At 40.3% G+C, this 26310-nt stretch overlaps 1 protein-coding gene across 1 annotated transcript in view; it reads right to left on the minus strand.

Moving 5' to 3' along the window:
• The window catches only part of PPEF2 (protein phosphatase with EF-hand domain 2), a 37798-nt gene extending 25088 nt beyond the window's left edge, over positions 1 to 12710 (minus strand). The window contains exons 1-6 of the mRNA XM_027854630.1: positions 12656 to 12710; positions 4618 to 4745; positions 4432 to 4489; positions 3582 to 3757; positions 2489 to 2603; positions 655 to 701 (exon numbers count right to left, since the gene is read on the minus strand). Of these exons, the coding sequence (XP_027710431.1) occupies positions 655 to 701; positions 2489 to 2603; positions 3582 to 3757; positions 4432 to 4489; positions 4618 to 4745; positions 12656 to 12710 (579 nt within the window). The remainder of the gene's footprint in view (positions 1 to 654; positions 702 to 2488; positions 2604 to 3581; positions 3758 to 4431; positions 4490 to 4617; positions 4746 to 12655) is intronic.
• Positions 12711 to 26310: the final 13600 nt, after the last annotated feature.

Below are 26310 nucleotides of genomic sequence, written 5' to 3' on the forward strand. Positions count from 1 at the left end.
AGAAGAAGAAGAAGAAGAAGAAGAAGAAGAAGAAGAAGAAGAAGAAGGAGAAGAAGGAGAAGAAGGAGAAGGAGAAGAAGAAGAAGGAGAAGAAGAAGGAGAAGAAGGAGAAGGAGAAGAAGAAGAAGAAGAAGAAGAAGAAGAAGGAGAAGAAGGAGAAGAAGAAGAAGAAGAAGAAGAAGAAGAAGAAGAAGAAGAAGAAGAAGAAGAAGGAGGAGGAGGAGGAGGAGGAGGAGGAGGAGGAGGAGAAGCAACTAGCATTTGTATAGTACTTTAAAGTGTGTGACATACTTTACATAGATTAACCCATTTGATCCTCACAAGAACTTTGTGAGGGAAGTTCTATTATTATCCTCATTTTATAGATGAGAAAACTGAGGCAGGCAGAGATTAAGTGACTTCCCCAGGGTCACACAATCAGTAAGTGTCTGAGGTAGGATTTGAACTCAGGTTTATCCTAACTCCAAGTCTCTTACTCTACCCAGTGCACCACCCTAGCCTCTTCTACACCCCCTTACAACTCTGAGATCCTGAGATTTAAAGTTACTACCATAGGGTCTTTGTAAGAGCATCTAATAAGATAAAATCATTTTCTAACTACAGTTAATCATTTTTGAAAATAGATAATGTACGTGTTTTACTTAACATTCATACCTTGTAAAATATAAATATTAAGTCGTCCAGCTGGCCATGTAAATCTCCTAACAAAGGCAGAGAAAAAATAATCAGTTCCAACTGGTATTTGTTACTCTCTCTAATGTTTACTCTAACTAGAAAAAAAAGATAACTACACGTACCTTCTCTGAGGGAAGTCCCTGACCTATTGGTTTCTTAGATTCTCCATAAGTAAGAAATGAATAGCATTTTCTGGTGTTGTAGTAATAGCAACAAGTGGAGGTAATGAGTGTAATATTTTTCCAAGAGGGAACTGCACGAAGTAAATATTTGTGGGGATAACAGTGACTTCATTGATGGGAAAACTGAAGATTCCAGGCAAACTTGAGAAGTTGGGAGTTGAAAGGAATTTTTCACTCTAACTCTAAGAGAAGAGTGAATTCAAGGAGTTGTCATTGGGCAGAAGAAAAGGGTCTAAAGGGTAGAGTTAATGCTTAAGGGTGTCTCTGGGTGGCTGGCTGACTGAGATAAAGAATCAAGATGGCTCACGAAGCTGAGTTGCCATCCTCAAGGAGGAAAAGGGTCTCGTGGTCATTGCATTTTAACAGGTAACCAACAGGTGGCAGTAGTGGCAAGCAACTGAGAGCAGTTCATTAGACACACCTGTATATGCTAATTCAGGAGAAGAGAATACAAACATTAGCAGATGGCAGCTCAGTGGAGAGATTAGACCAGCAGAGGATGTCAGTAATGTGCAAGAGCAGCAAAAAAGCAGCTTACAGCCTAGTGATGCCATCAGATTGGATATTGGAAGCTCTCGGGGGAAACAAGCACACTGGTCCCAGCAGGGGGCCCCAGATGAGCTTTCAAGCAAAATGCAACCAAAGGAGAGTGAGTTGCATTGGTTACAAGTGTTACCTGTTCAAACATGTTTCCTAAATGTGTGCCCTCTTCTACGAGTAGACCTGGAATGGGAAGGGAGGGTGTTGAAGACAAGAGGGAAGGGCATAAAATATTTCTCTCCACTTATTTTAATGTCTTTTCCTCTAAGGTAGGGTGTCCTTTGGTTGATCTGATAAAAGAGATATTGATGTTGGTACATGATGTTGGGGGACCCACAGGCATGAATGTGCTAGAGCCAGCTTGAATCAACCTGTAGAACCAGTTGTGAGCATTTGCTCCTTGAAAATGAGCAAATGTTACAAAACAGGGCTTGATTTATTGCTTTGTTCATTTTCTAGACTTAAGAAAATGATGGAGAAAATGTTATTACAGATTGAACATAAAAGTAGGTCTTACACACATTTTTCTCCCTGGAGAGCTGGTTGTTAAACATTTGTCAGCGTACTTCTGGACCCAGGATACACGTATCTTTTTTTTTAATATGAATCTATTATGTAATTTATTCATAAAGCAATAATAAAAACATTTTATAGCTCAATTAAAATTAAATATTTGAGTTTATACTCAACATTCTGTAACTTGAGCTGTAATTTTAAGACCTTAAATGAACTATGAAAAAAAGTGACCTCAGTTTTACTAGCTTGATGACCTCTGATTGCTCCCTAAACATTGGAGTAACCTGAGTTAGCAGGTCAATGTTTCTGTTTCTCTAGGTGACAGGATCACCTGAATTCACCTCTAGGTGAGAAGACCACCTGGATTCATCCCCAAGGTCTGCTACAGGTATCTTTTCACTGAATCAGGGGTGAGCAGTTTTCCCTTTCGTGTAAGTGCATAATGCCCTCAGCTCTCAATTCCCCAGCTCCCCTGCCCTCAGTTAGGATTTTTCCTATTAGTATACAGTGTAATCCTCCCCTCGGGTGCTTCCAAACAATAAGGACTTTCTCTGTACACCTGAGCTTTTACTTACCACACACTGTGATCTCCTCACTGTAACAGGTTGAGATGCGGTTGATGTTTGGCAGTTGTATGAGATGGTTCCTGGCCTCGTGAAGAATATTTACGACGTAACGGGCATGTAGCTGCTACTGGGAGAAAAAGCAGGTAGGGAAAGAGGATGAAAAACAAAAGGGGTGTTTCTGAGTAAAAGAGATCTGGGATTCACTATTTGGATATTTCCAAAGAGTCATGATTAGAAGAGACCTTGAGTCCTAGTTGGAACCTGGTGCCCTGACACTCCTTTCCATCCTGAAATCTGTACATTTCATTCCCTTCTGGATCTTTGAATCAATTGGCCCCAATGCTTTCTCCTCTCCTTACTATTACTCCCTCTTATCATCAAGAAAATGACACCCAGAGACAGGAAGTCACTTGCCAAGGTCATACAGAAGTTGCAAAGATAGAATTTTTGAATTCAGGTCCTCTGACTCCAAGTTCAGTTCTTTTTCTAATATATCACACTACTCAAACCATATAGGATGTGGGCATGTATCTCATGTATATGGGTGTATGTATGTGGACTGTGTGCACATGAATGAATGTGGGTATGTACATATATGTACATGTATGTGTGTGTGCATTCTATACTTGAATATATATTATATATATACTAGCATATATACACAGTATATATATATATACTAGATACGTATCTATATGTATCAGATACATACACACATGCCATACAATGTATATAAACACATACATATGTGTGTATATATGCATAGTCTAATTAAGATATAATTATATGTATACAAATCTATAATTCCTATATATACATACACACTTGTGTGTATATGTGTATATGTCCACAAATCCATAGATACATATATATATACATATATGTGATTTATGTATTGTATTAATTGATGTAGCCTTTTCAGTCTTATCTTAGAAAAACACTGACTGAATAGAGAATGAACTGCGATCTCCTGAGCTGGCATCTTCAATACACAAGTGCGAATCTGGGGGTGTTTACTTCAATCTGGTGTCTTCCTACACAAAAAGGCATCAGGGTCTTCGTGATCTGGGCATCATCATCCGTATCCACCTGATATGCTTACTTTTTTCTGTTTGAAAGCTTCCACTAAGGCAGTCGCATGGTCAGGAAGGAGAGGAAAGGAGACATGGGGTCCAGTGTAATAGTCTGGCACCTCTATGGATTCATAGTCACAATATTTTTCCATCTCAGGATCCTTAAGGAGTCTCTTCTCTGTGAACATACAGCTAAGGAAGTCCCCTATCCAGAGAGAAAAAGTTCTGTTGAATCTTCCTGGGATAGGGATGCAAGGGAAAGTCAGAACTTTAGAATTATAAGAAACCTCAGAGGTTTAATATTCTTATTTTGTAGACGAAATCTGCTGCATCTCTTAACATCCACCTGAAACTCATCAAAGGCATGGGAGCTTTGGTAGGGTAGAAGGAAGAGAGGTGATTTTAGAGCATGGGACACTGGGAGGGGAGGACACCATGAAATGTCTCTGTCTTCTGACTTCATCGATACGCCCTATTAATGGGGACACTTCAAAGCAGAAAAGAGAACTCCAAAGGGGAGAAAGGAGAACAAGAACAGTGCAATTCAGGATGAGGGGAATGAGACAGTGTCTGTGTGTGGATATCTCCATGGAAACAAATCTAGGTAAATACTATGTTGCAATCTTCAGAAACTCATGAGCTGTCCAATTTAGGGCAGAAATTGGATGGATTCTGGCCAAATGGAGAAAGAAGAGAAATGAAAGGAGGGAATTCAAATGAATTCATGGCTTGAAGTCTCCTCACCTCCTCCCCCTAGATTTCCTTTCATACCTTTATATATAATCTCTCACCTCTAAACATACACAATCCCTTCCCTCTAAACCCCTGATTTGTGGGGTCTGCATGCTAGGGGAAGTTCCATAGTAGGGTCATACTCACTTTCATTGTGGCTACTTGGTGTGAAGTGATCTACAAGGTAGCTGAAGAAATCGTGGAGCTGCTAAAGAAGAGAAGAAAAGGTTGAATTGGAAATGACATCCAAACCCAAGAGTGACTGAGCCCCTAGCTTCACATTGAAAAATCCGGCCAAAAAGGAGCCCTTGAAATATCTCCCAGCCACTGTACCTTGACCTGATCTTGCTGCCCTGCGTACTCTATGGACTGGAAGATGCTCCATGTACATCGTCTCCTCATTTCCAGGCGGGCAATATAGCGGCGGTACCATCTCTGGATCAGGACTGCTGCCTTGAAGGCTGTGACAGGGCCAAAAAACCATGTGTTGAAGAATTATTGCTGCTTGGTGGGACAAGGTGTAAGAATGGTTGCATTGTCCATTTTGATGGTGAAAGGAGAAGAGATTTACACCTCAAGTGAAGTTTAATTGAATGTATTTTGGAAGAGATTGAAAGGAGAGCATTGTAGTTCAGTGGAAAGAGGCCTAGGATGTTGTGTGCTGAGACCCAGGTCCAAGACTAGATGCCACCACTTACTAGCTTCATGACTTTGGGCAAACTCCTTTATTTCTTTTAGCACTATATAAATGTCAGCTATTATTATAGCAGGCCTCATCGGATACTCTCCGGATCCAACATGAACTAAGAAAACATACATTTACAAATACATATACTTGTAGCATTTTGAGGTGGGTTACTATGGAAGATGATTAAAAATACCAATTCATACTTTATCAGAACCAAGCATCCTCAAGAGCAATTCAGACAATTGTAACATTTCTACTTTTGCCTATTTTTTCTCTTCATAACATATCCTAGCTTAGTTACTAAGGATAACCAAATATTTAATGGGAGGAAGAGTGTAATATAGGTGAACTTATCTGGAGGGATCATTCCTTGAAACATGCAAAATATTCTCTGCTGGTTGTTGTAAGGATCACATATACACATAGAGAGATAGAGAGAGAGAGAGAGAGAGAGATAGATAGATAGATAGATGGATAGATAGATAGAGAGAGAGAGATAGATAGATAGATAGATAGATAGATAGATAGATAGATAGATAGACAGACAGATAGACAGATAGACAGACAGACAGACAGACAGACAGACAGACAGACAGATAGATAGATAGATAGATAGATAGATAGATAGATAGATAGATAGATAGATAGATAGATGGATGGATGGATGGATGGATGGATGGATGGATGGATGGATAGATAATGTACTTTGCAAACCTTAAGCACTATATTAACTCTAGTTATTGCATTGTTTTTCTTTTGGCGCTGTTTCCTTTGAAAGGGGAGCCTTCCAGCTATGTAGGACTCCATCCAAATCACTTATAATAAGAGAAATGCAAATTAAACTGACCCTAAAGTGCCATCTCACATGCATTCATTAGATTGGCACAAAAAACAACAAAAGATGGAAATGGTAATCATTAGAGGGGCTGAGAGGGGAAAGATACCTTAATGCCCCCTTATGGGAGCAATAAATTGGTCTAATCATTTTGGAATATAACTTGGAACTATCTCCCCAAAGTTAGTCAACTTGTTGAACCAACAGTAGCACTTCCTAGGCCTATACTCCCAAAGAGCTCAAAAACAGAAAGGACCACTGTGCACACACATATTTGTAGAAGTGCTTTTTATTAAAGGAAAAGAACTGGAAACAAAGTGGGTGCCCAACAAAATTATAGAATTTGAATGTAATGGAAGATTACTGCATCATAAAAAATGATGAATATGGCAGATTCAAAAGGAACCTGGGAAAACTTCTATTACTTGATGTAGAGTGAAGTGAGCAGCACCAGGAGAACAATTTATACCATAATGTAAGAGAAAATTGCAGAGTTCTGATTAATGTCTTGGCTATTTGTAAGCTCAGAAGACTGATGATAAAGTGTACCGCCAGCATCCTGGCTGAAGGATGATGTAGACTAGAGGTGCAGAATGAGACAAACGTTTTCAGACATGATCGATGAGTCAATTTATTTTGCTTGATTATACTTATTAGTTACAAAAGGGAACTTTCATTTGTAGGAGGTGAGTTAGAGGGTAGTGATTGAGATGGAAAACCCGAAAGAAAGAAAAATAACAAGGAAAGAGAGACAAATAATTAAAGAGATAGTCACTGCTCATGGTTCACTGATGCAAACATAATAAAACTGGCAATCCAAGATTAGGTACGCAATACACAGTAGTAAATAACCATAGTAATCTAATTTTTGATAAACCCAAAGATCCAAGATTTGGGGACAAGAAATCACTATTTGACAAAAAATTCTGGGAAAACTGGAAAGTAGTTTTAGACAGAAATTAGGTATAATCACATTGTACTGAGATAAGGTCAAAATAGATACATGGTTTACATGTAACGGGTGATATCATAGGCAAATTAGGAGAGCATGGAATATTTGACCTGTCAGAGATCTATGGATAAGGGAAGAATTTATGACCAAGCAAGAGAGAGGGTGCATTACAGATGTAAAACAGATCATTTTAATTACATCAAATTTAAAAGATTTAGAAGAAACCAATGCAGCCAAGATTGGAAGCCAAGCAGGAAACAGAAAAAAATTTACAGCAAGTCTCTCTGATAAAGGGCTTATTTCTCAAATATATAACTGAGTCAAATTCATAAGAATACGAGTCATTCTCCAATTGATAAATGGTCAAAGGATATGAACAGGCAATTTTCAGAAGAAGAAAACAAAGCCATCTATAGTCATATGAAAAAATGCTCTAAATCATTATTGATTAGAAAAATGCATATTAAGACAACTCTGAGGTACCACCTCAAACCTATCAGATCGGCTGACATGACAGAAAACAAAATGATAAACGTTGGAGAGGATGTGGGAAAATTGGAGCACCGATCCAACTTTTGTGGAGAACAATTTGAAACTATGCTCAAAGGGTTATAAAACTGTGCATACCCGTTGATCCAGCAATACCACTACTAGGTCTGTATCCAAAAGAGATCAAAGAAAAAAAAAGGACCTTTATATACAAAAATATTTACAGCAGCTCTTTTTGTAGTGGCAGAGAATCGGAAATTGAGGGGATGCCCATCAATTGGGGAGTGGCTGAACAAGTTGTTGTGTATAATTGTGATGGAATACTATCGTGCTATAAAAAATGCCAGGCAGGATGCTTTCAGAAAAACCTGGGAAGATTTACAAGAACTAAGGCAAAGTGAAATGAGCAGAAGCAGGAAACTATTGTATGCAGTAACAGCAATACTGTGCAATGATCAATTGTGAATGACTTAGCTATTCTCAACAATACCAAGATCCAAGATGATTCCAAAGGACTTATGATAAAAAATACTATCCGCTTCAAGAGAAAGAATTGATGGTGTCTGAATGGAAACTGAAGCATACTTTTTCTTACTTTATTATTTTTGGGTTTTGGTCTGCATGTTCTTTTGCAACATGGCTAATATGGAAATGTTTTGCCTGACTGCACATGTATAATCTATATCAAATGGCTTGCCTTCTCAAAGAGGGGAGAAGGGAGGGAGAGATAGAAACTCCAAGTTTTCAAAAATGAATGTTAAAAATTTTTGTTTATGCTCAGATTCTTAAAATCTGGCCCATGTGTGTTAGCGACACAGATGCTTAGATTCCTTAAGAGTCTGGCCAATATGGTGGATTTTTAATACATCTTGTGTTTGCCTGAAAGAAAGCTTGGGTTGAAGTCGAATTAATTTGGGCAGGATCTGACTGTCATAATTTTGGGATCTAGCATCCCTGAACCTCTAAACTTCAACACCACCACACACCCCAAGTTCCTAATTTTTTTTGTATTGCGATACCTTATCTAAATATTTGAAATGCATAGAATAAAATACATAGGATTTTAATTATATTGAAATACAGATATCGATGTGTATATATTTAAAATAACAGATTATAAATTAAGAATTTTTTTTCCTTTTTGGTGAGGCAATCAGGGTTAAGTGGCTTGCTCAGGGTCACACAGCTAGTAAGAGTCAAGTATCTGGTCTGAGACTGGATTTGAATCCTGAAGGCCTGAGCACTGTCCACTGGACCAGCAAGCTGCCCCTAAGAATTCTTTTTTTAATTAGGACCAGAGCCATCCCCACCCCTAGCCTGTATGTTTGCCCGATCAAAAGTAACCAGGACTGGGGCATTCTCCCAGGGTTCGAAGAGCTGAACTACCTACACACAGGTGGGCAGAAACACATGGAAAAGACCAGGGCACTTGCCATAAACCCCAGGTGCAGCGCAAAGGCAAGAGGATAGAAGTACACCTGTGGCCGAGGTGCACGGGGGGGGGGGGGCGGGGGGGGGGGGGGGGGGGGGGGGGGGGGGGGGGGGGGGGGGGGGGGAGCTGGGCCAAGGCGCGTACATTGTCTGCATTGCCGCAGGAGTCAAGAGCAGTACAAACAGCGGTGCAGAAAGGGGCAGAATTCTGTTGAGAGTTGGCCCTGGAGAAGAAGAGTAAGGGAGTGAAGAAGAAAAGAAGATTGCAAGCTGATTTGCCCTGAAGCTGTTTTAAGTTGTGAACTTCAGAGCAGTACAAAGCTGAGCAGCAGAGACAGCCAGCAGAAGCAGGAGCCCCGCCCCAGGACCTGTTCTGCTTTTGAAGACCTATTGAAGAAAGCATCTTAGGGCGGCTAGGTGGTGCAGTGGCTAGAGCATTGACCCTGAAGTCAGGAGGACCTGAGTTCAAATCCAGCCTCAGACCAAACACTTGACACTTACTAGCTGTGTGACCCTGGGCAAGTCACTTAACCCCAATTGCCTTAAAAAAAAAATAAGTAAATAAATAAATCAATGAAGAAAGCATCTGATCTTCACATCTGGCGGTATTCTCAAAGAACTTGGTTTGGGAATGTGTCCCTAAAAACATGGAGGATGCCAACTGAAACCTACATCAGGAAGGAATGGCTCCCTCCCAGGCCCCACCTGACACAGCAAAAGTGCATGTGTGTCCTTTAATGAATTAGGCGATTTTCAGACTTTCTTGAAGAAAAGACCAGACCTGAACAGAAAATTTGACTTTGAAATGTAAGAATCAGAAGAAACCTAAGAAGATCCCCAGATGAAAACTCTTAGCCAAGTTTCAAGCTTCCTTGAAAGGAGAAAACACAATACATAATACGAAAAAAAATTGTAGCTCTACAGTATTAAGGATAATGTCAACACCTAGCAGGTTTTACCTACGTTAAAAAAACAGTAGAGCTTTGCCCAGCAAAGCTGAGTATAAACCTGAAAACGTAAAAAAAAAAAAAATGAGGTTACCGAACTGAAAGAGTGCCAGAACTCGATGGAAAATTGGACATCAGGAGAATCAAAGATTGGACTGGCATCACTTCTGAAGCCAACAAAGAAATACACATACCAGAAGATGGGAGATTTCCCAATGGCAGGCCCTGATAGGGGTAGTCAAGGTGTTAATGGTTTAAAATTCTTATGATCTATGACCCCAAGAGGTATCTCCATGAAAAACAGCCCTGCTGGAGAGACAGCACAGGATGGACTTTGACAAGGTCACTCCTTGAACTGCAGAGGGCAACACCAAAGGCTTTGGTGTTATCTTCACTCTTTTGCTAATCCCTACTTCTTGCTTGATTGAGCCCAGGCCGTCAAGCAAGGTAACTTTAATTCCGGTCTGTACAACATAGAGGTGCAAAAGGATTTCAGGCGGCCCACAAAAAATGTAAAGGAAGTAAAGGCATAACAAGGGCTTTGTCCATGTCAGTTTAACCGGCCTTCCACTAGCCACTTTTGTGCCAATTGAGTAACTTGGCGGGTGGGTTGCCACTGTGTACTGTCTTGTCACGTGACCCTCGGCAACTAGTCTGTCTCTGGTCTGAGGTGCCAAAGCCATGTCTTTTTGTGGTATTTTCAGTCATGACTGGTGTTGAACAGGGACAAAATTAGCATAGCCACATACCAACACAGATGACGCCCACTACACAATGAGTAGCAACAAGGCTTCTGTCCCTTCCTTACTGCATGGCAGCCCTCCACGAGAGCTGCCAAAAACCCATTTCTGCAGCCTAAAGAAGCTTAACCTATTTTAATTTTAGTCTCTGTGTACTGCCAAGGTGTGCAGGTCTGCCTTAACTCCTCTTGAAGAGAAGTATATCTTGGATGAATCAAAAAAAAAATTTTTTGTTTACATGTAATTGAGAAAAAATAAAATTGGCAATATCACTCTACAATTAATTTATTAATTTAGTGCTATACCAATCAAATGACTGAGGGGATGCTCTTTAATAAAAAGTAAGCCAAAGAATAACAAAATTCACTTGGAAGAACAAAAGTTCTAGAATCTCAAGGAAAATAGTGAGTAAAAATTAATGGGATATAGCATTATCAGACATCATCATAACTATTTGATACTGGTTTAAAAAGAACAGGAAAAGTAGATCAAGTACATCAAAATATTAAAACGTTATGTCCCTCCTTAGAATGTGAGCTCCTGGAGAGCAGGGAATGTTTTTGGCTTTCTTTGTAGCCCCAGAGCTTAGCACAGTGCCTATTACGTATTGTTATTGTTGAATGTATCTTGAGACCGAATTTGGGGCTTTCTTGACTAAAATACTGGAGTGGTTTGCCAATTCCTTCTCCAGCTCATTTTACAGATGAGGAAACTGAGGCAAACAGGGTGAAGTGACTTGCCTAGAGTCGCAGAGCTAGTAAGTGTCTAAGGTTGGATTTGAACTCAAGAATATGACTGGCCCTCTATGCGCTATGATGTCATCTAGCTGCCAGTAACTACTGGTAACAAAATGATCATTAAAAGGGAGGCAAATTATGAAGAAGGAATTAAAAGGCGGGGTGGGGGAAGGGTCCAGATTATGTAGAGCTTTAAACGCCAGAGGATTTTGTAGAGGATGCTGTGGGTAGACTTGTACTTGGCTGCTGAGGGGAGGATGAATTGGAGTGGAGACTAAGATATAAGGCAGGGAGATGGTGGTCAGAAGGCTGTTAACAAAAAACAAAATTAAATTAAATTTTAAAAAATTTAAAAAGAAGGCTGTTAACAACAGTCCAAGCGAAATATGATGAGGGTCTAAGCCAGGCAGAGAGGTGACAGAAGACATCAACAAAAGTACTGAATGAATAAAAGAAGGCAGTCTGTATCTGAGAATGAGGGGATCTAAGATGGTTGCTATGGAAACAACTGAGTGTAAATTTAATTTTTCACCACACTCTGTTAAACTGTTGATCTACAGGAGAAAGGCAGGAGAATCAGTGCCTCTACTCCAACAGAAGAAAATTAAAACAGGTGAAGACTCAGTGGGCAGGAAACCTGATGATTAGGAGAAAAAAAATTCTGGGAAAGGCTTGACGTTTAAGTATGATTATTTTAGGAGGTAGTCATACAATTCCAGGAGGTAAGAGAAGACAAAACAAAATCAAAAGGAACAAAGCAGAGACCTTTTAGTTTGCCAGGAATATTAACAAGGCCAAATAAAGAACTCTACCCATCTAAAGAGGTTGTCTGTAGATTTATTAAAGAAAGTATTCTAGAGCAGGATGGGTTAGCCTAGGATCCATAAATATATATATACACACACAAAGTAGACACACACATATATATACATACACACACATACATATATGCATAGACACACATATAAGTGTATATATATAATGTACACATGTATATATATATATGTATGTAAATACATTCCTGTATTTGACTTCATTGTTTTCCTTGATAATCCTATTGGAAGCCAGGGATCAAACCTTGCAATTGCCCAAAACTCCCCAGACTCTTACTCCATGCTCTGTGTTGGTCCGAGGGGGCTCAGGGGCAGACCTGGCCAAAGCTTGGAGAGGAGGAGGACTGGCCTTCTGGCTTCTGGCTTTGAGAGGAGACGCACATGGTCTCAGTCTCTGTTCAGTGAGAGGGAGACAAAGATTGGGAAGAAGCCAGCATGGACAGGAGCCAGTGAACTCTTCACGTTCAGCATGTTCAGTCCCCAGCTCACGTTCCTAGAACTTCAGGGAATTTCTCCAGAAATCTGAGTGGGGAAATTCCTTCCCCCAATGCAGATCTGCCCTTGTTTTGCAATTTACGGAGTCTTAGAGAGGTGCTAGAGGCACTAAGTGCCTGCCTAGGGTCTCACAGCCAGTCTGCATCAGCGTTAGGACTCAAACTCGAGTCTTCCTGGCTCTAAGCCTGACTCCCTATCTATATATACAGATGGAAAATGCATACCGCTCTCTGCCTTCTGGAGCACAAAATGGTGCGGGGTGGAGCTGCCACTGCCCATCTCCAAACAGTTTCCTTCTGGTCGCAGACAAACAAGGGTCAAGGCTGAGTGGCTTCCACTGGAATAAGAATCTGCCTTGGGGGGAATAAAGCAGAGTTGAAACACAATAGTTGAGAAGAGTTTTTCATAATATTTTACCACATTAATTTAAAAACAAATTCATCGTCCCTAGCTCATCCACTAGAAGGTAATACGGATTGGCACAAGATGGTGAGAACCACAGGATCTGTTCCATGAGCTCTGTCTCCACAGAATGTAGATGTCTCTGTCTCTGTCTCTCTCCCTCTCTCTTCTCTCTCCTCTCTGTGACTGTCTCTGTGTCCCTGTCTCCATTTCTCTGCCTTTATCTCTCCATCTCTGTCTCTCTTTGATTCAGATTCTATGTCTCTGTCTCTGTATCCTCCCCCACCCTCTCTTCCTCTTACTGTCTCTGTCTCTGCCTCTCTATCTCTCTCTCTCTGCCTCTGTATTCTCCCCCTTCCTCTTTCTCTTCCTCTCTCCCTCTTACTACATGTCTCTCTCGCTGTCTCTGATTCTCTTTATCTCTCTCTGTATCCTCCCATCTCCCACTAACTGTCTTTCTCACTGTTTCTGTCTCTCTGCTTCTGTCTTTCTCTCTGTCTCTCTCTTTCTCTGTATCCTCCCCCCTTCCTCTTTCCCTCTCTCTCTCCCTCCCACTGTCTCTTTTTCTCACTGTCTATCTCTCTCTGTCTCTGCTTTTCTCTCTCTCTGTCTCTCTCTCTGTCTCTGTCTCTCCTTCTCTCTCAAACAGTGACTCCACCTGGCTGTGGTCCCTCTAGCATCTCATCAGAGCTCAGGTGTGTAACTACTTTACTGAACTTGCTAGTAACTCCCTATCTGCCAAATTGCCTTGTATCTATTTTACATAATTTGCATATGTGCATTTTATATTTCCTTCTATTTGTTCATATCCACAAGTCTGAGTGAGGACATTCTACATGCAGTCCTCAGTGTTGCTGCTCCCACCCACTCCTATTCTGTCCAGACTAGGGAAATCCCCACCTCCACCTTGATCTTCTAATCCCAATTATATAGAATTTCTAGCTGCCTACAAGTAAACTATCCCTCTGCCCCAAAATAGTTAACAATACTTTAAGGTTTGTGAAATGTTCTACACATTTTTTTTATCCTCACAACAATTGAGGAAGTTAGTACTATTATTATCCCCACTTTATAGATGAGGAAACTGAGCCAGAAGAGGTTAAGTGACTTGCCCAGCTAGTAAGTATCTGAGGCTGGATTTGAACTAAGGTCTTCCAGAGTCCAGGTTCAGCTCTCTATCCACTGTGCCACCTAGCTGCCTACTTCCTTTTTTTTCCTGCCCATCCACTTCAATTCAACTGGTCCAATGTCCCTCTCCCACTCAGCCCATCCCTTTCACTGTGCTCTCTGAAACTCATATTCCACAATTAATACACTTCCTCTTCATTTTAGACCTTGTTTTTCAGGCACTTTAGATCTTCTGACACTCACAGATACCTGGCTCCCCCCACTAACACTACATGTCTGGCCACCCTTCCAATGCTGGTTACATCTTCTCTCATCCCCTTCCTCCTCAGCCTACACACACAGTGGTTCCGGATGAAAAGTCGAAATAATCCTTTCTTCACACTGCCCTTCCAGAGCATCACTTGGATGCCATCCCGCTGCAGCCTCTCTTCTTCTTAGGTTCATGCTATCCACATTTACTGGCCAAGCCAGATCCCGGGAGTTGTTCTTAATGAGTTCAATGTCTGGTCCCCACTCTTCTCCACTCCAACATCTGCCTTTGTATTAGGAAACTTCAGCATACATAATGACGTTCCCTCAATCATTCTAAGGTCTCCCCAAGACTTCTTCCTCTTCACCTCAGTCACCGCCTTGATATTACCATTACCCACAAGTCTTCCATTTCTATTACCAAGAACTCTGGTATTGTGTTTATCCTGTATTAACTTCCTAGGATGCCATCTCTAAACATCTTCTTCTTCTTCTTTATATTTTTTTCTTTTTTCTATTTGGTGAGGCACTTGGGATTAAGTGACTTGCCCAGGGCTTATAAGAATCAAGTGTCTGAGGCCAGATTTGAACTCAAGTCCTCCTGACTCCAAGGCCAGCACTCTATCCACTGTGCCTCCTAGCTGCCCCATCTTCTCCTCCTTCTCCTTCTCCTTCTCCTTCTCCTTCTCCTCCTTCTCCTTCTCCGTCTCCTTCTCCTTCTCCTTCTCCTCCTTCTCCTTCTCTGTCTCCTCCTTCTTCTTCTCCTTCTTCTCCTTCTCCTTCTCCTCCTCCTCCTCCTCCACTTCTTCTCCTTCTCCTTCTCCTTCTCCTCCTCCTCCTCCACTTCTTCTCCTTCTCCTTCTCCTTCTCCTCCTCCTTCTTCTCCTCCTCCTCCTCCTCTTTCTTTTTCTTCTTCTAGTCAGGGCTAAATGACTTGCCCAGGGTCATGCAGCTAGTAAATGTCTGAAGCTAGATTTGAACTCTAAACCCATTTTTCATCCTCACTATGACCACCAGTTCTTCCACCCCTCAGCACTTTTCCAGGACATCACCCCTGCTCTGGCTATACTTTTCTTTTGTCCAAATCTTGGTATTTGAGTTAACTACTTCAACTCTACACTTCTCTAAAATTGATTCCCTCACTCCCTCGTCCTATCGCAGTTCACACTTTGCTAAACCCCAATCCTGGGTCACTCCCACTATTTGCCTCCTCTGCTCCTACTCATGTGCTACTGAGCAGAGCTGGAAGAAATGACACAATCATGCCGATTAGACTCACTGCAAAGTTCCTTTTGGTAATCTCAGCTGGCCCTCAGTGTAGCCAGGCAATCCTTGTGTTTCTCCCTAAATAAGTCTCTATCCCATTCACCAAAGCAGTTATTCCAAATCTTTGCTCCTCAAATCTCACATACCATCCCCTCCCCTCCCCCTCTCAACTAAGGAGCCCACCCTATATTTTATTGATAAAATAGCAAATATTCACTGTGATCTTCTCCTCCCCTTCTCTCCATTGTACAACTCCAATTTCTGTAACAAAAAAAAGATGTCCCTCCTCTATCCTTGTTTCCATCCTTCAATCTTTTCTCAAATATTGCTCTTTTTCTCTCTAACCTGAAGTCTCTCCTTAACCACTGGTTTCTTCCCTGCAGTATCCATACAGGCCCAAATCTCCCTCATTCTTAAAAAAGCACTAAAAAAAATAAACAGAAAAGAAAAAAATTAAAATTAAATTAAAATTTAAAAAAATTTAAAATTCAAATCTCCTCAAGTTATTGTCCTATATCATTTCTCCCTTGTTCGGGCAAACTCCTAAAAAGGATGCTTAGGCCTGTTGCATCCAATTCTTATCTTCTCACTTGCTTCTCAAACCCTTGCCATCTGTCTTCCAGCCTCATTTCTTAACTAAAACTTCTGTGTGCAAAGTTACTAATGATCTCTTCTTTGCAAAACCGTGGGCCTTTAGCTCAATCTACATCTTTCTTGACCTCTCTGTGGCATTTGACACTATTAACCATCTTCTTTTCCTAGCTGCTCCCCCCTCTCTGTATTTTCACAACATGCCTCTCTTTTGGTTCTCCTCCTACCTGTCTGACCATGCCTTCTCAGTCAATTGATGGACCATCATCCACATCATGCTCCCTACCTGTAGGTGTTCAATGAGGCGCTGTCCTAGGTACTTTTCTCTTTTCCCTCTGCGTCCTCTCTATTGATAATCTCTTCAGCTCTCATGGCATTAATTTTTCTCTCTAGGCAACTTGCCCCACCCCCAGATTTATTTATCCAGCCCTGGTCTCTCTCCTGATTACCAATCTTATGCACCCCAACTGCCTACTGGACATTTTGAACTAGACATTCCAGATAAAGTTCAAACTCAACATGTCCAAAACAACATTCATTTTCTTTACTCCCCCAAACCCACCCCTCTTCCTAACTTCCCATATTTCTGTTGAGGGCACCACCATCTTTCTATGCATCTGGGTTTGCAATTTCTTCACTCTCCCTCACTCTATACGTGCAATCAGTTGTCAAATCTTGTCAATTCCACATTCACAACATCTCTCATATCCATCCCCAGTTCCTTCTCCCCACTCACACAGCCACCTTGCTCATTCAGTCCCTCATCACCTCTTGCCTGACCATTACAAGAGCCTCTTAATTTGCTTCCCTGCCTTAATTCTCTTCTATCGCCAATCTATCCTTTAATTTTATCCAACTTATACATTAATTTTTCTAAAGTGTAAGTCTGACCATGTCACTCACCTGATCACCAACTTCAGTGGCACCCTATTGCCTTTAGAATCAATATAAAGTCCTTTATATAACATTTAAAATTCTTCACAACCTGGCCTCAATCTCCCTATATAGCTTTATTACACCTTACTTCCTTTCATACTCTATGGTCCAACCAGACTACCCTTCTTACTTTTCCTCACCCATAGTGGTCCATGCCTTTTTGCACTCTTTCTCCCCCCTGTTTAGGATATATTCCTTCCTTTCCTCCACCTTTTAGAATCCCTAATTTCTTTTAAAATTCAGAAGAAGCACCCTTTCTACATCAAATCTTTCCTGTTTCTCTCAAATTCTAGCATTTTTCCATAGAAATTACCTTGTATCTACTTATATCTGTTCATACATAGACATTATGTATGAATGTATACATTATATGTGTATATATCCATATATGCATGTACACATTGTATATTTGTGTGTGTGTGTTTTGTTGTTTCCCCTAGGTTGCAAAGTGGATAGAGCACTGGACCTGGAGGCAAGAGGATCTGAGTTCAAACTAGCTCTGTGACCTAAAGTAAGTCACTTAACCTCAATGTCTCAGTTTTTTAAGCTGTAAAATGGGGATAATAACAGCACCTACCTCCCTTGTTATGAGGATCAAATAAAATAAAATGGTAATGTGTTTAGCACAGTGCCTGGCACACAGTAGGCACTATATAAATGCTTATCCCTTTCCTCTTTCCCCCCCGTAGACTGTAAGTCTTTGAGAGGCAGGAGAATTTCATCCCTAGTGCCTGGCACACAGTAGGCACTACACATATGCTTATTATTTTTCCCCTTTACCCCTGGTAGACTATAACCCTTGGAGGGCAGGGAATATTTCTTTCCCAGTGTCTGGCATATCCTGGGCACTTGATAAAAACTTGTTGATCATTTTTAATATGATTAAGTTGATTGTTTTTCAGCTATTGAACCATCCTTGCATTACTGGTATAAATCCAAGTTGGTTATAAGAAATGATTTCTTGGATAAGTCATTTTCAACTGACAAATTTTACTTAAAATTTTTGAATTTATATTCATTTATGATATTAGTCTGTCATTCTTTCCTTTATCCTTCTGTGGTTTAAGTATTAGAACTCTATTTGTCTCCAAAACAAGGTTAGGGTATCTGATAGGGTATTTTCTTTCTTAATTTTTTTTGGTTTTTTTTGGTTTTTGGTTTTTTTGCCTAGGCAATGGGGTTAAGTGACTTGCCCAGGGTCACACAGCTAGTAAATGTTATGTGTCTGAGGCTAGATTTGAACTCAGATCCTCCTGAATCCTTTCTTAATTTTTGAGACTAATTTGTGTGGTATTGACATTAATTGTTCTTTTAAAGTTTGATGGAATTCTCTCATGAGTCCATCAAGACCAGGAATTTGATCCCTTATCTGTTTGTTCGTTTGTTAGTTTGTTTGTTTGTTTGTTTGTTTGTTTGTTTTAACTAGGGAAAGATTTTATTAACCATTGTTTCACACCTTAAATTCAGACTTGTTCAGTATAGCTAGACTGCGAAGAATGAATTCTGTATAAGCACTAAATAAAAAACTGCAATGTCCAAGGGGCTTTGGTGAATACTTCAGATTCATAAATAAATAAACCCAAAAAATGGTCACATGATATAAAACGGCCACCCCCACATAATCCTTTTTGAGCTTTAACTTTCAGAAAAGTTCAACCCATTTTAAAAAATGGTCCCCAACTGTAAGAGAGTGTATTAAACTTGAGGCTGAATGCCAGGAAATTGCAGAAACAGTCAGAACTAAGCCAGTAGAACTGCTTCATTGGAGATATTCAGCAAGTCCTACCATTTCAGATTTGGAAAAGACCTTAGAAAGTCAAGTCAATTAGCATTCATTAATTAAATATTATATACCAGGCTAAGTGCTGGGAATTCAAATCTAATAGTCCATTGGTCACTGGTTCACTTTTCTCTTGATAGCTTGTGGGCCTAGAAGAATTAAGGAAAGCCTTTGACTTTTATAGAATATTCCCCATATCTCCCTATCTTGTTTCTTTAGAGCAGGGGTCTTTAACCTGTAGTATATGGTCTGTAGAAAGATTGCAGGGGGGTTGTGAACTCTGATGGGAAAAAAAAAATTCCATGCTTATTTTACTACCCTCTTGTTGAAAGTTAGCATTTCCTTCAATTATTTAAAAAGCATCATTTTGAGAAGGGGACCCATAGGCTTCACCAGACTACCAAAAAGGGCCATCTTATTTCTTTAGAGCAGAGGTCCTTAACCTGAAGTACATGGTCTATACATAGATTGCAGGGGAGGATGGGGGTGGGAACTTATTTGGGAAAAAATATTCCATGTTGATTTTATCATCCTAAAATTACATGTTTATTTTAAAATATTAATATAAAATTAAAATTTTAAAATCACAGGTTCATTTTATTATCCTAAAATTATGTTTATATTAAAATATTAATAAGGATATTGATTAATATATTAAAACAATAAAAATTACATGTTTATTTTCTTATCCTTTAACTAAAATTAGCATTCCCTTCAATTATATAAAGACATTATTCTGAGAAGGTGCTCATTGGTTTCATCAGATTACCAAAGGGGTCCATGATGCACCAAAGGTAAAGAGCCTCTGTTGTACAAAGAAGGAGCGACCTTACCTTGCTGAACGTTATCTAACGGGAGGTTTATTTTGATGGAAATTCCTTTCCAGAAGCCCAAACATGATCAACATCCAGGGTGAACCAGGCTGACAGTCTCTGGGGTAGATGGATTTTTTCCAAATACCACAGCTCTTTAAAAAGTCATAATAATAAAATGAACTATTAGTCCTCACTGCAGCTATTTGGGGAAAACATTCATTGATGTTATGGCCCGGAATCCCCTTCTGCCCTAGGCCAAGTGTAAATCTCAGATTTATTTACAATTGTCCTGAGAGGCTTTAAGGGATCCCCCATGTGACACCAGACACAAGCAGCTCTGAAAGAGATTAGGTTTACTAGGAAGATTTGAATGGGGGATGCAGAATAGGGAGCTCCCCATTTCATGGCCAAGGCTAATTCCCATCCAGATTTGCTCTTGTCTCCAGCACCCCTCCCTTCCTCAGGTCTAAGTCTTTCTGTTTTCCCAGGTTAAGAACCTTTATTACTGACTCAGAGACATGTCTCTTAAGACTGAGCTCCTTAGCCCAGAAATAGCAAAGTGCTGACAAGACTGAGAAGACAGGGAGAGGAGGGGGTGGAGCCCAGCTTGGCATGAGGGCAGAAGGAATCCTCAATTAGATAACAAGTATTGGGACCACAGAGTTTACATCAGTGATGGTTACAAAACAGGCAAAAGAATGATTATTTTCTAGGGATCAGCAAGGGCTGTTCCTTCCCATTAATCTTGAAATAGAAAGCCATCTTCCAGGGGAAAAGGGAAGCAACAGACGGGTTGGTTATTAACCAACCCCCCTCCCCACCCTCAACTGCCTGCCAGCTAGAAGAGGAGAACCGAGAACTGGGGGGAATTTTTTGTTGTTGTTCTATAAGCAATAATTCAAATAGAATTTCCTTCTGTAATGAAATTGACATTTCTTTCTGAATTTTACAAGGACAGCCAGGGGATGCATTCATTTTTGCATCCAGTGCTGGACTTGGGAGTCCAGAAGACTTGAGTTCTAATCCTGTCTCAGACACATACTAGCTGTGTGACTCTGGGCAAATCACTTGCCCTCTGCCTCAGTTTTGTCATCTGTAAAATAGGGCTGATAATAATAGCACCTACATCCAGGTGGTTGTGAGGATCAAATGAGATGACATTTGTAGAATGCTTCGCAGACCTTAAAGCATTACATAAATGTTAGCTATCATTATAAGTAATTACAATAATTACTACAATAATTAGTAATAATAATAATAATTACTAAGAGGAATCATGGTATAGTGAAAAGAGCATTGGATGTGAGTGAGAAGAGTGATGGCTGAATCCTCTCCCACTTGCCCCTTGTATGATTTTGGGTCATTAAGTCTCTCTGGGTCTCTGCTTGTTCATCTAGAAAATGAGGACATTGGGCCAGAATGTCCAAAATTCTTTCTAAAATCTATCGTGCTTCTACAAGTTCTTGGTGTTATAGGTTCCGGTCATCCTCCCACCTTGCCCCCTGGTTAAGTGACATAGTTACTAATTGAGTTGTCAAATGGGGCCGTGTGAGCCCCACAAGATCACAGGGAACTAAACAATGTTCTTTGCTGTGTGGCAAGAATGTGGTAATGAAACCAGAGGTAGAAGGTCACACAACTCTGTTTCTCCTGGACCACGCGTCCCATGGGGCTGAAGCTCCTCACTGGGAGAAGCGTAGTTTCTATCAACCAGATTAGCACTGACTAGTTATCTCTACTATAATATTCTGTTTCCTGCCATGTGGATATATTGAAAATTACTACCTTAAATCCTCATCAAAACTCCACTCTGACTTTGATTTGTGAAGGAAAAAAATGTGGGAAGGGAGGCAGCAAAGATCTGGGAATACAGGTGGGTGGGAGGATAAGGAAATCCCCATAGTCTTCTGGCCTGTAAATCCTGCTCAGTGATCAATTAAAGGCATGGATAAATAAATAATTAATAATGCAACAAGTACTGTGCTGGGTGATTAAGATACAAAAACAAAAATGAAAGAGTCAGATTCTCTGACCTCAAGGAGCTGAACTCTTAAATCATGAGTCATAACTCCCTTTGGATGGGCTGTTATTTATGTACTCTCACATCTTCTGCCTCCAAACTCCAACCCTCAACCACAAAAAGGCAGGTTTCACCTCCTTTTGCTTTTTGACAGGATTCTGGAACTGGTAGATGAGGAGAATGCTGTGAATAAAGATTTACCTAGATTGTAGCAAGCTTTTAATACAGAGTCTTATAAGAGTTGCCTAAAAGAAGCTCCCCAACCTACTCTTGCACCTATAGCCTGGGGACCCCAGAGTTGTAACTGCTACTTTGAGTTTTAGGAGTAAACTTGTTTGGCTATACTTCTTATGTGGTAGCTCATGAGCCCCTACCAGTGTGCTTTCCATTAAGAATCAGCTAATATAATTAATTGCTTTTTAGCAAAGGCATTTGTTCCAATAGCAGATCAAAAACAGTCAGTCAATAAGCATTTATTAAACACCTAACAAGGCCCTGTGCTAATTGCTGAGGATACAAAGAAAGACAAAAGATGGGACATATTCTCAGGAGTTCACAGTATAATGAGGGAGACAATATGAAAATAACTATGTACAAACTCTGTACAAATAAATATGTACAAACAAGATGTATACAAGATAACTTAGAGATGTTCACTCTCCTACAAATACACAGAGCATCCATGAGAAGAAGAGGAAAGACTTAGAGTACAGTGATAATGAGGAACATATGCAGAGAACATGAGTGGCAAAGGAATAACTCCCAATCCCTGGTACCAGAAGTCTTTTCTCCCCACTGTGTCCAGAGGGAGACAACCAGGATGATGAAGGACATTGTATCCATGACATATAAAGATCAGCCGAAGGATCTGGGAATGTTTAGCCTCAAGGAAAGATTCAGGAAGGAAAAGATAGCCATGTTCTAGTATTTGAAGGGCTGTCAGGTGAAGGAGGGAACTAGACTTGTTCCATCTGACCCCACAGGGAAGAGCCAGGACCAATGTGTGGAAGTTGCAAAGATGAAAATTTGGGACTGATGTCAGGAAAAATTTTTAAACAATTAGAACCATCCAAAAACATAATGGGCTGTCTGAAGAGGTGGTGGGTTACCCTTTTTTGGAGGTCCTTAAGCAGAGACTGGATGCCCTATTATTGGGTATGTTGGAACTGGGGTGCCTTTCATACAAGAGTTGGACTAGATGTTTGCTGAGATCCCTTCCAACTCTCAGATTCTGTGATGTTGTGATTATTATTACAGGTTTAAAGGCTTTAGAGACATCTAACCCCTTCATTGGGAGGGGGGAGTCAGGGTCTTTGATTTCATTAGTAGAGAAACTCCTACTATGGAAAACAGATAGGCAACTCACCTATAATTTAGTTTCTTAAAGAGTTTCCTTAGGCCCTGAAGTTAAATGACTTGCCAATGATCACACAGCTGGTATGTGTCAGAAGCAAAACTCAAACCCAGGTTTTCTTGTCTCTGAGGCCAGCTCTTCTCAATTTACAGAGATGGGAACTAAAGTCTTGAGAGATTGGGCCCAAGGTTCTTCATTATACAACCTATTCTGTGTGAAAGAAAGAAAGTAGGGAAGAAGGAAGGAAGGAAGGAGGGAGGGAGGGATGGATGGGGAGAGAGAGGGATGGAGAAAGGAAGGAAGGAAGAAAAGAAAGAAGGAAGGATGGAAAGAAGGGAGGAAGGAAGGAAGGAAAGAAGGATGGAAAGAAGGGAGGAAGGAAGGAAGAAATGAAGGAAGGAAAGAAGGAAGGAAGAAGGAAGGAATAAATCTGGACCTGTGATTTCATGGGTGTAGAGAGGTTCTGATTAGAGTGAACATCTTCTTTATCAAGGTAAATCTCCAACTGTTCTATAATTTACAATCTTAAAGAGTTTCCTGGGGCACTAAAATGTTATATATAATTCAATTTTACAAAATTACAAGGTTTTCATCATCCCTGTCTATTTGGGGAGTTCTGGGAGTCTTGTTAATGCCCCTTCCTCTCAAGGGACATGGGGGTACCCACCAACAGAAACACCCAGAATGAAGAATTATGGTATAACTACCAAAAGATGTTACCAGCTCCTGTATTTATAAGTGCCCAATCAGACTAGATTGATGCCTTTGTAAAGGGCTCCCCAGCTCCATTGTCTTATTGAATATAAAACAGCATCAGCACCGACATGGTGAACCACTCAGAATCTCCCTGTCTTTCTATGGAAGGCTTGTGCCCTGGGATTATGGTAGACATTGCTTCATCTCTTAGGACTAGGATGAAGGCTGAAATCCTTGGGGGCAGCAAAGCAGGTGAACACATGTTCTTGTAACCTTTGGATATGTGAACACACCTAATACTGTGAATTGGGCCAATCTCTCAAGACTTTAGTTCCCATCTCTGTAAATTGAGAAGAGCTGGCCTCAGAGACAAGAAAACCTGGGTTTGAGTTTTGCTTCTGACACATACCAGCTGTGTGATCATTGGCAAGTCATTTAACTTCAGGGCCTAAGGAAACTCTTTAAGAAACTAAATTATAGGCAAGTTGCCTATCTGTTTTCCATAGTAGGAGTTTCTCTACTACTAATGAAATCAAAGACCCTGACTCCCCCCTCCCAATGAAGGGGTTAGATGTCTCTAAAGCCTTTAAACCTGTAATAATTCAACCCTATAGTTGAATCAAACATTTGTGGAACTGTGCCTTTTTTCCTTGAAATCCTGGACTGACTTGATCTTACTCAATCTGTGCAGTTCAGAATTAGACCTTCCACACATCATTTCTTCCTGGTCCTCTTCAAAAATGAAGGAAAAACAACAATTCTTACTGAGGCAATACTGTCCTATATAGGATAAGATCCTATAAAGATCTCAATTAAGATAAATCCTGCTTTAATTCTCCTTAATATTCAGGCTATCCCTTTAAGCTGCTCATTTAAACAAATTCAACAATAACAAATATGTATTAAGGACCTGCTATTGGTGGGGGGAGGGTTTTCCCTCACAAATGACTATTGAGTAAAAAAAAAAAAGGCAATAATAAGGCCATTAACTTGTTATCATATCATTCCCTTTGGGAACTTGAGGGTCTAGTTAGATTGGTCCTCTTGCTGTCTCATAAAGAAAAACCTCCATTTTTTATCTCTGTGCCTTTGCAGAGAACTGGAATGTGTTCTCTCCTTACCTCTACCTGTTAGAATTGCTAGTTTCCTTCAAAGTTCAGCTCAAGGTGGGCAAAGCCAAGATAGCAGAGAAAAGGCAGGGACTCTCCTGAGCTCTTCCCTCCAAATACCTTTAAATAATGCTATAAAATAAATTCTGGGGTGGTAGAACCCACAAAAGGATGGGGTGAAAAATTTTTCCAGCGTAAGACAACTTAGAAGTCAGTAGGAAAGATCTGATGCATCATGGTAAGAGTGGAGCATACTTCAGCCAGGCCACATCCTAGCAAACCAGCAGTAGGCCTTGAGAGTGACTGAATCAGTGGTGGCAGTGGTGGTTTCCAGACCTCTCATCCCACAGACAGTAAAAAAGGGTCAGACAACTGATCAGAAGGAGATTGCAAGAATCTCTTTACTGGCAGCAGGGGCAGGACTTTGTTGCTTTGCCTATACTTGGAACTGGGTCACAGTCCAGTGCTTGTGGTCACTTACAGGCCAGGAGAGTAGTAAACACACCTCTCCCTAGACCACCTTGGAAGAACCAAAAACTTACAGTTCCCCAGAATTATCTCTGAAAACAGTTGCATAAAAAAAAACTGTGCAGCTTGGAACAGTGCCCCTTCCACTCCAGAAGCAGAGCATAGAGTTAAAAGTCAAGAAATAGGCTGGAAAAATGAGAATATAGCAGAAAAAGATCCTGATTATAAAAAGTTATTATGGTGATAGGAAGGACAAAAATGCAAACTCAGAAGAAAGCAAAGTCAAAACTGCTACATCCAAAGCCTCAAAGAAAAATATGCATTGGTTTCAGGCCATGGAAGAGCTCAAAAAGGATTTAAAAAATCAAGTGTGAGGGATAGTAGAAAAATTGGGAAGAGAAATGAGAGTTATTCAAGATAATGATTTTAAAAAATCAACAGCATGGTAAAGGAGACACAAAAAATACTGAAGAAAAATAACACCTTAAGAACCAGAATAGGCCAAATGGTAAAAGACGCACAAAAATCCAGTGCAGAAAAGAATGCCTTGAAAAGCAGAATTGGTCAAATGGAAAAAGAAGTACAAATGCTCACTGAAGAAAATAATTCCTTAAAATTAGAATTGGGTAAGTGGAAGCTAATGACCTTATGAGACATCAAGAAACAATAAAATAAAATCAAAAGAATGAAAAAATTTAAGAAAATATCACATTGGAAAAACAACTGACCTAGAAAATAGATCGAGGAGAGACAGTGTAAGAACTGTTGGACTACCTGAAAGCCATGATCAAAAAAAGAGTCTAGATACCATCTTTCAAGAAATAATCCAGAAAAACTGCCCTCGTGTTCTAGAACCAGGGGGTTGAATATAAATCCAAAGAATCCACCAATCACCTCCTGAAAGAGATCCCAAAATGAAAACTCCCAGGAATATCAGAGCCAAATTCCAGAGCTCCCAGGTCAAGGAGAAAATATTGCAAGTAGCCAGAAAGAAAAAAAAAACCACAATTCAAGTATCTTGGAGCCACAGCCAGGATAACACAAGATTTAGCAGTTTCTGCATTA

This window comes from Vombatus ursinus, unplaced genomic scaffold, assembly GCF_900497805.2.
Source record: "Vombatus ursinus unplaced genomic scaffold, bare-nosed wombat genome assembly UNPS02010461.1, whole genome shotgun sequence".
NCBI classification, from domain to species: Eukaryota; Metazoa; Chordata; class Mammalia; order Diprotodontia; family Vombatidae; genus Vombatus; species Vombatus ursinus.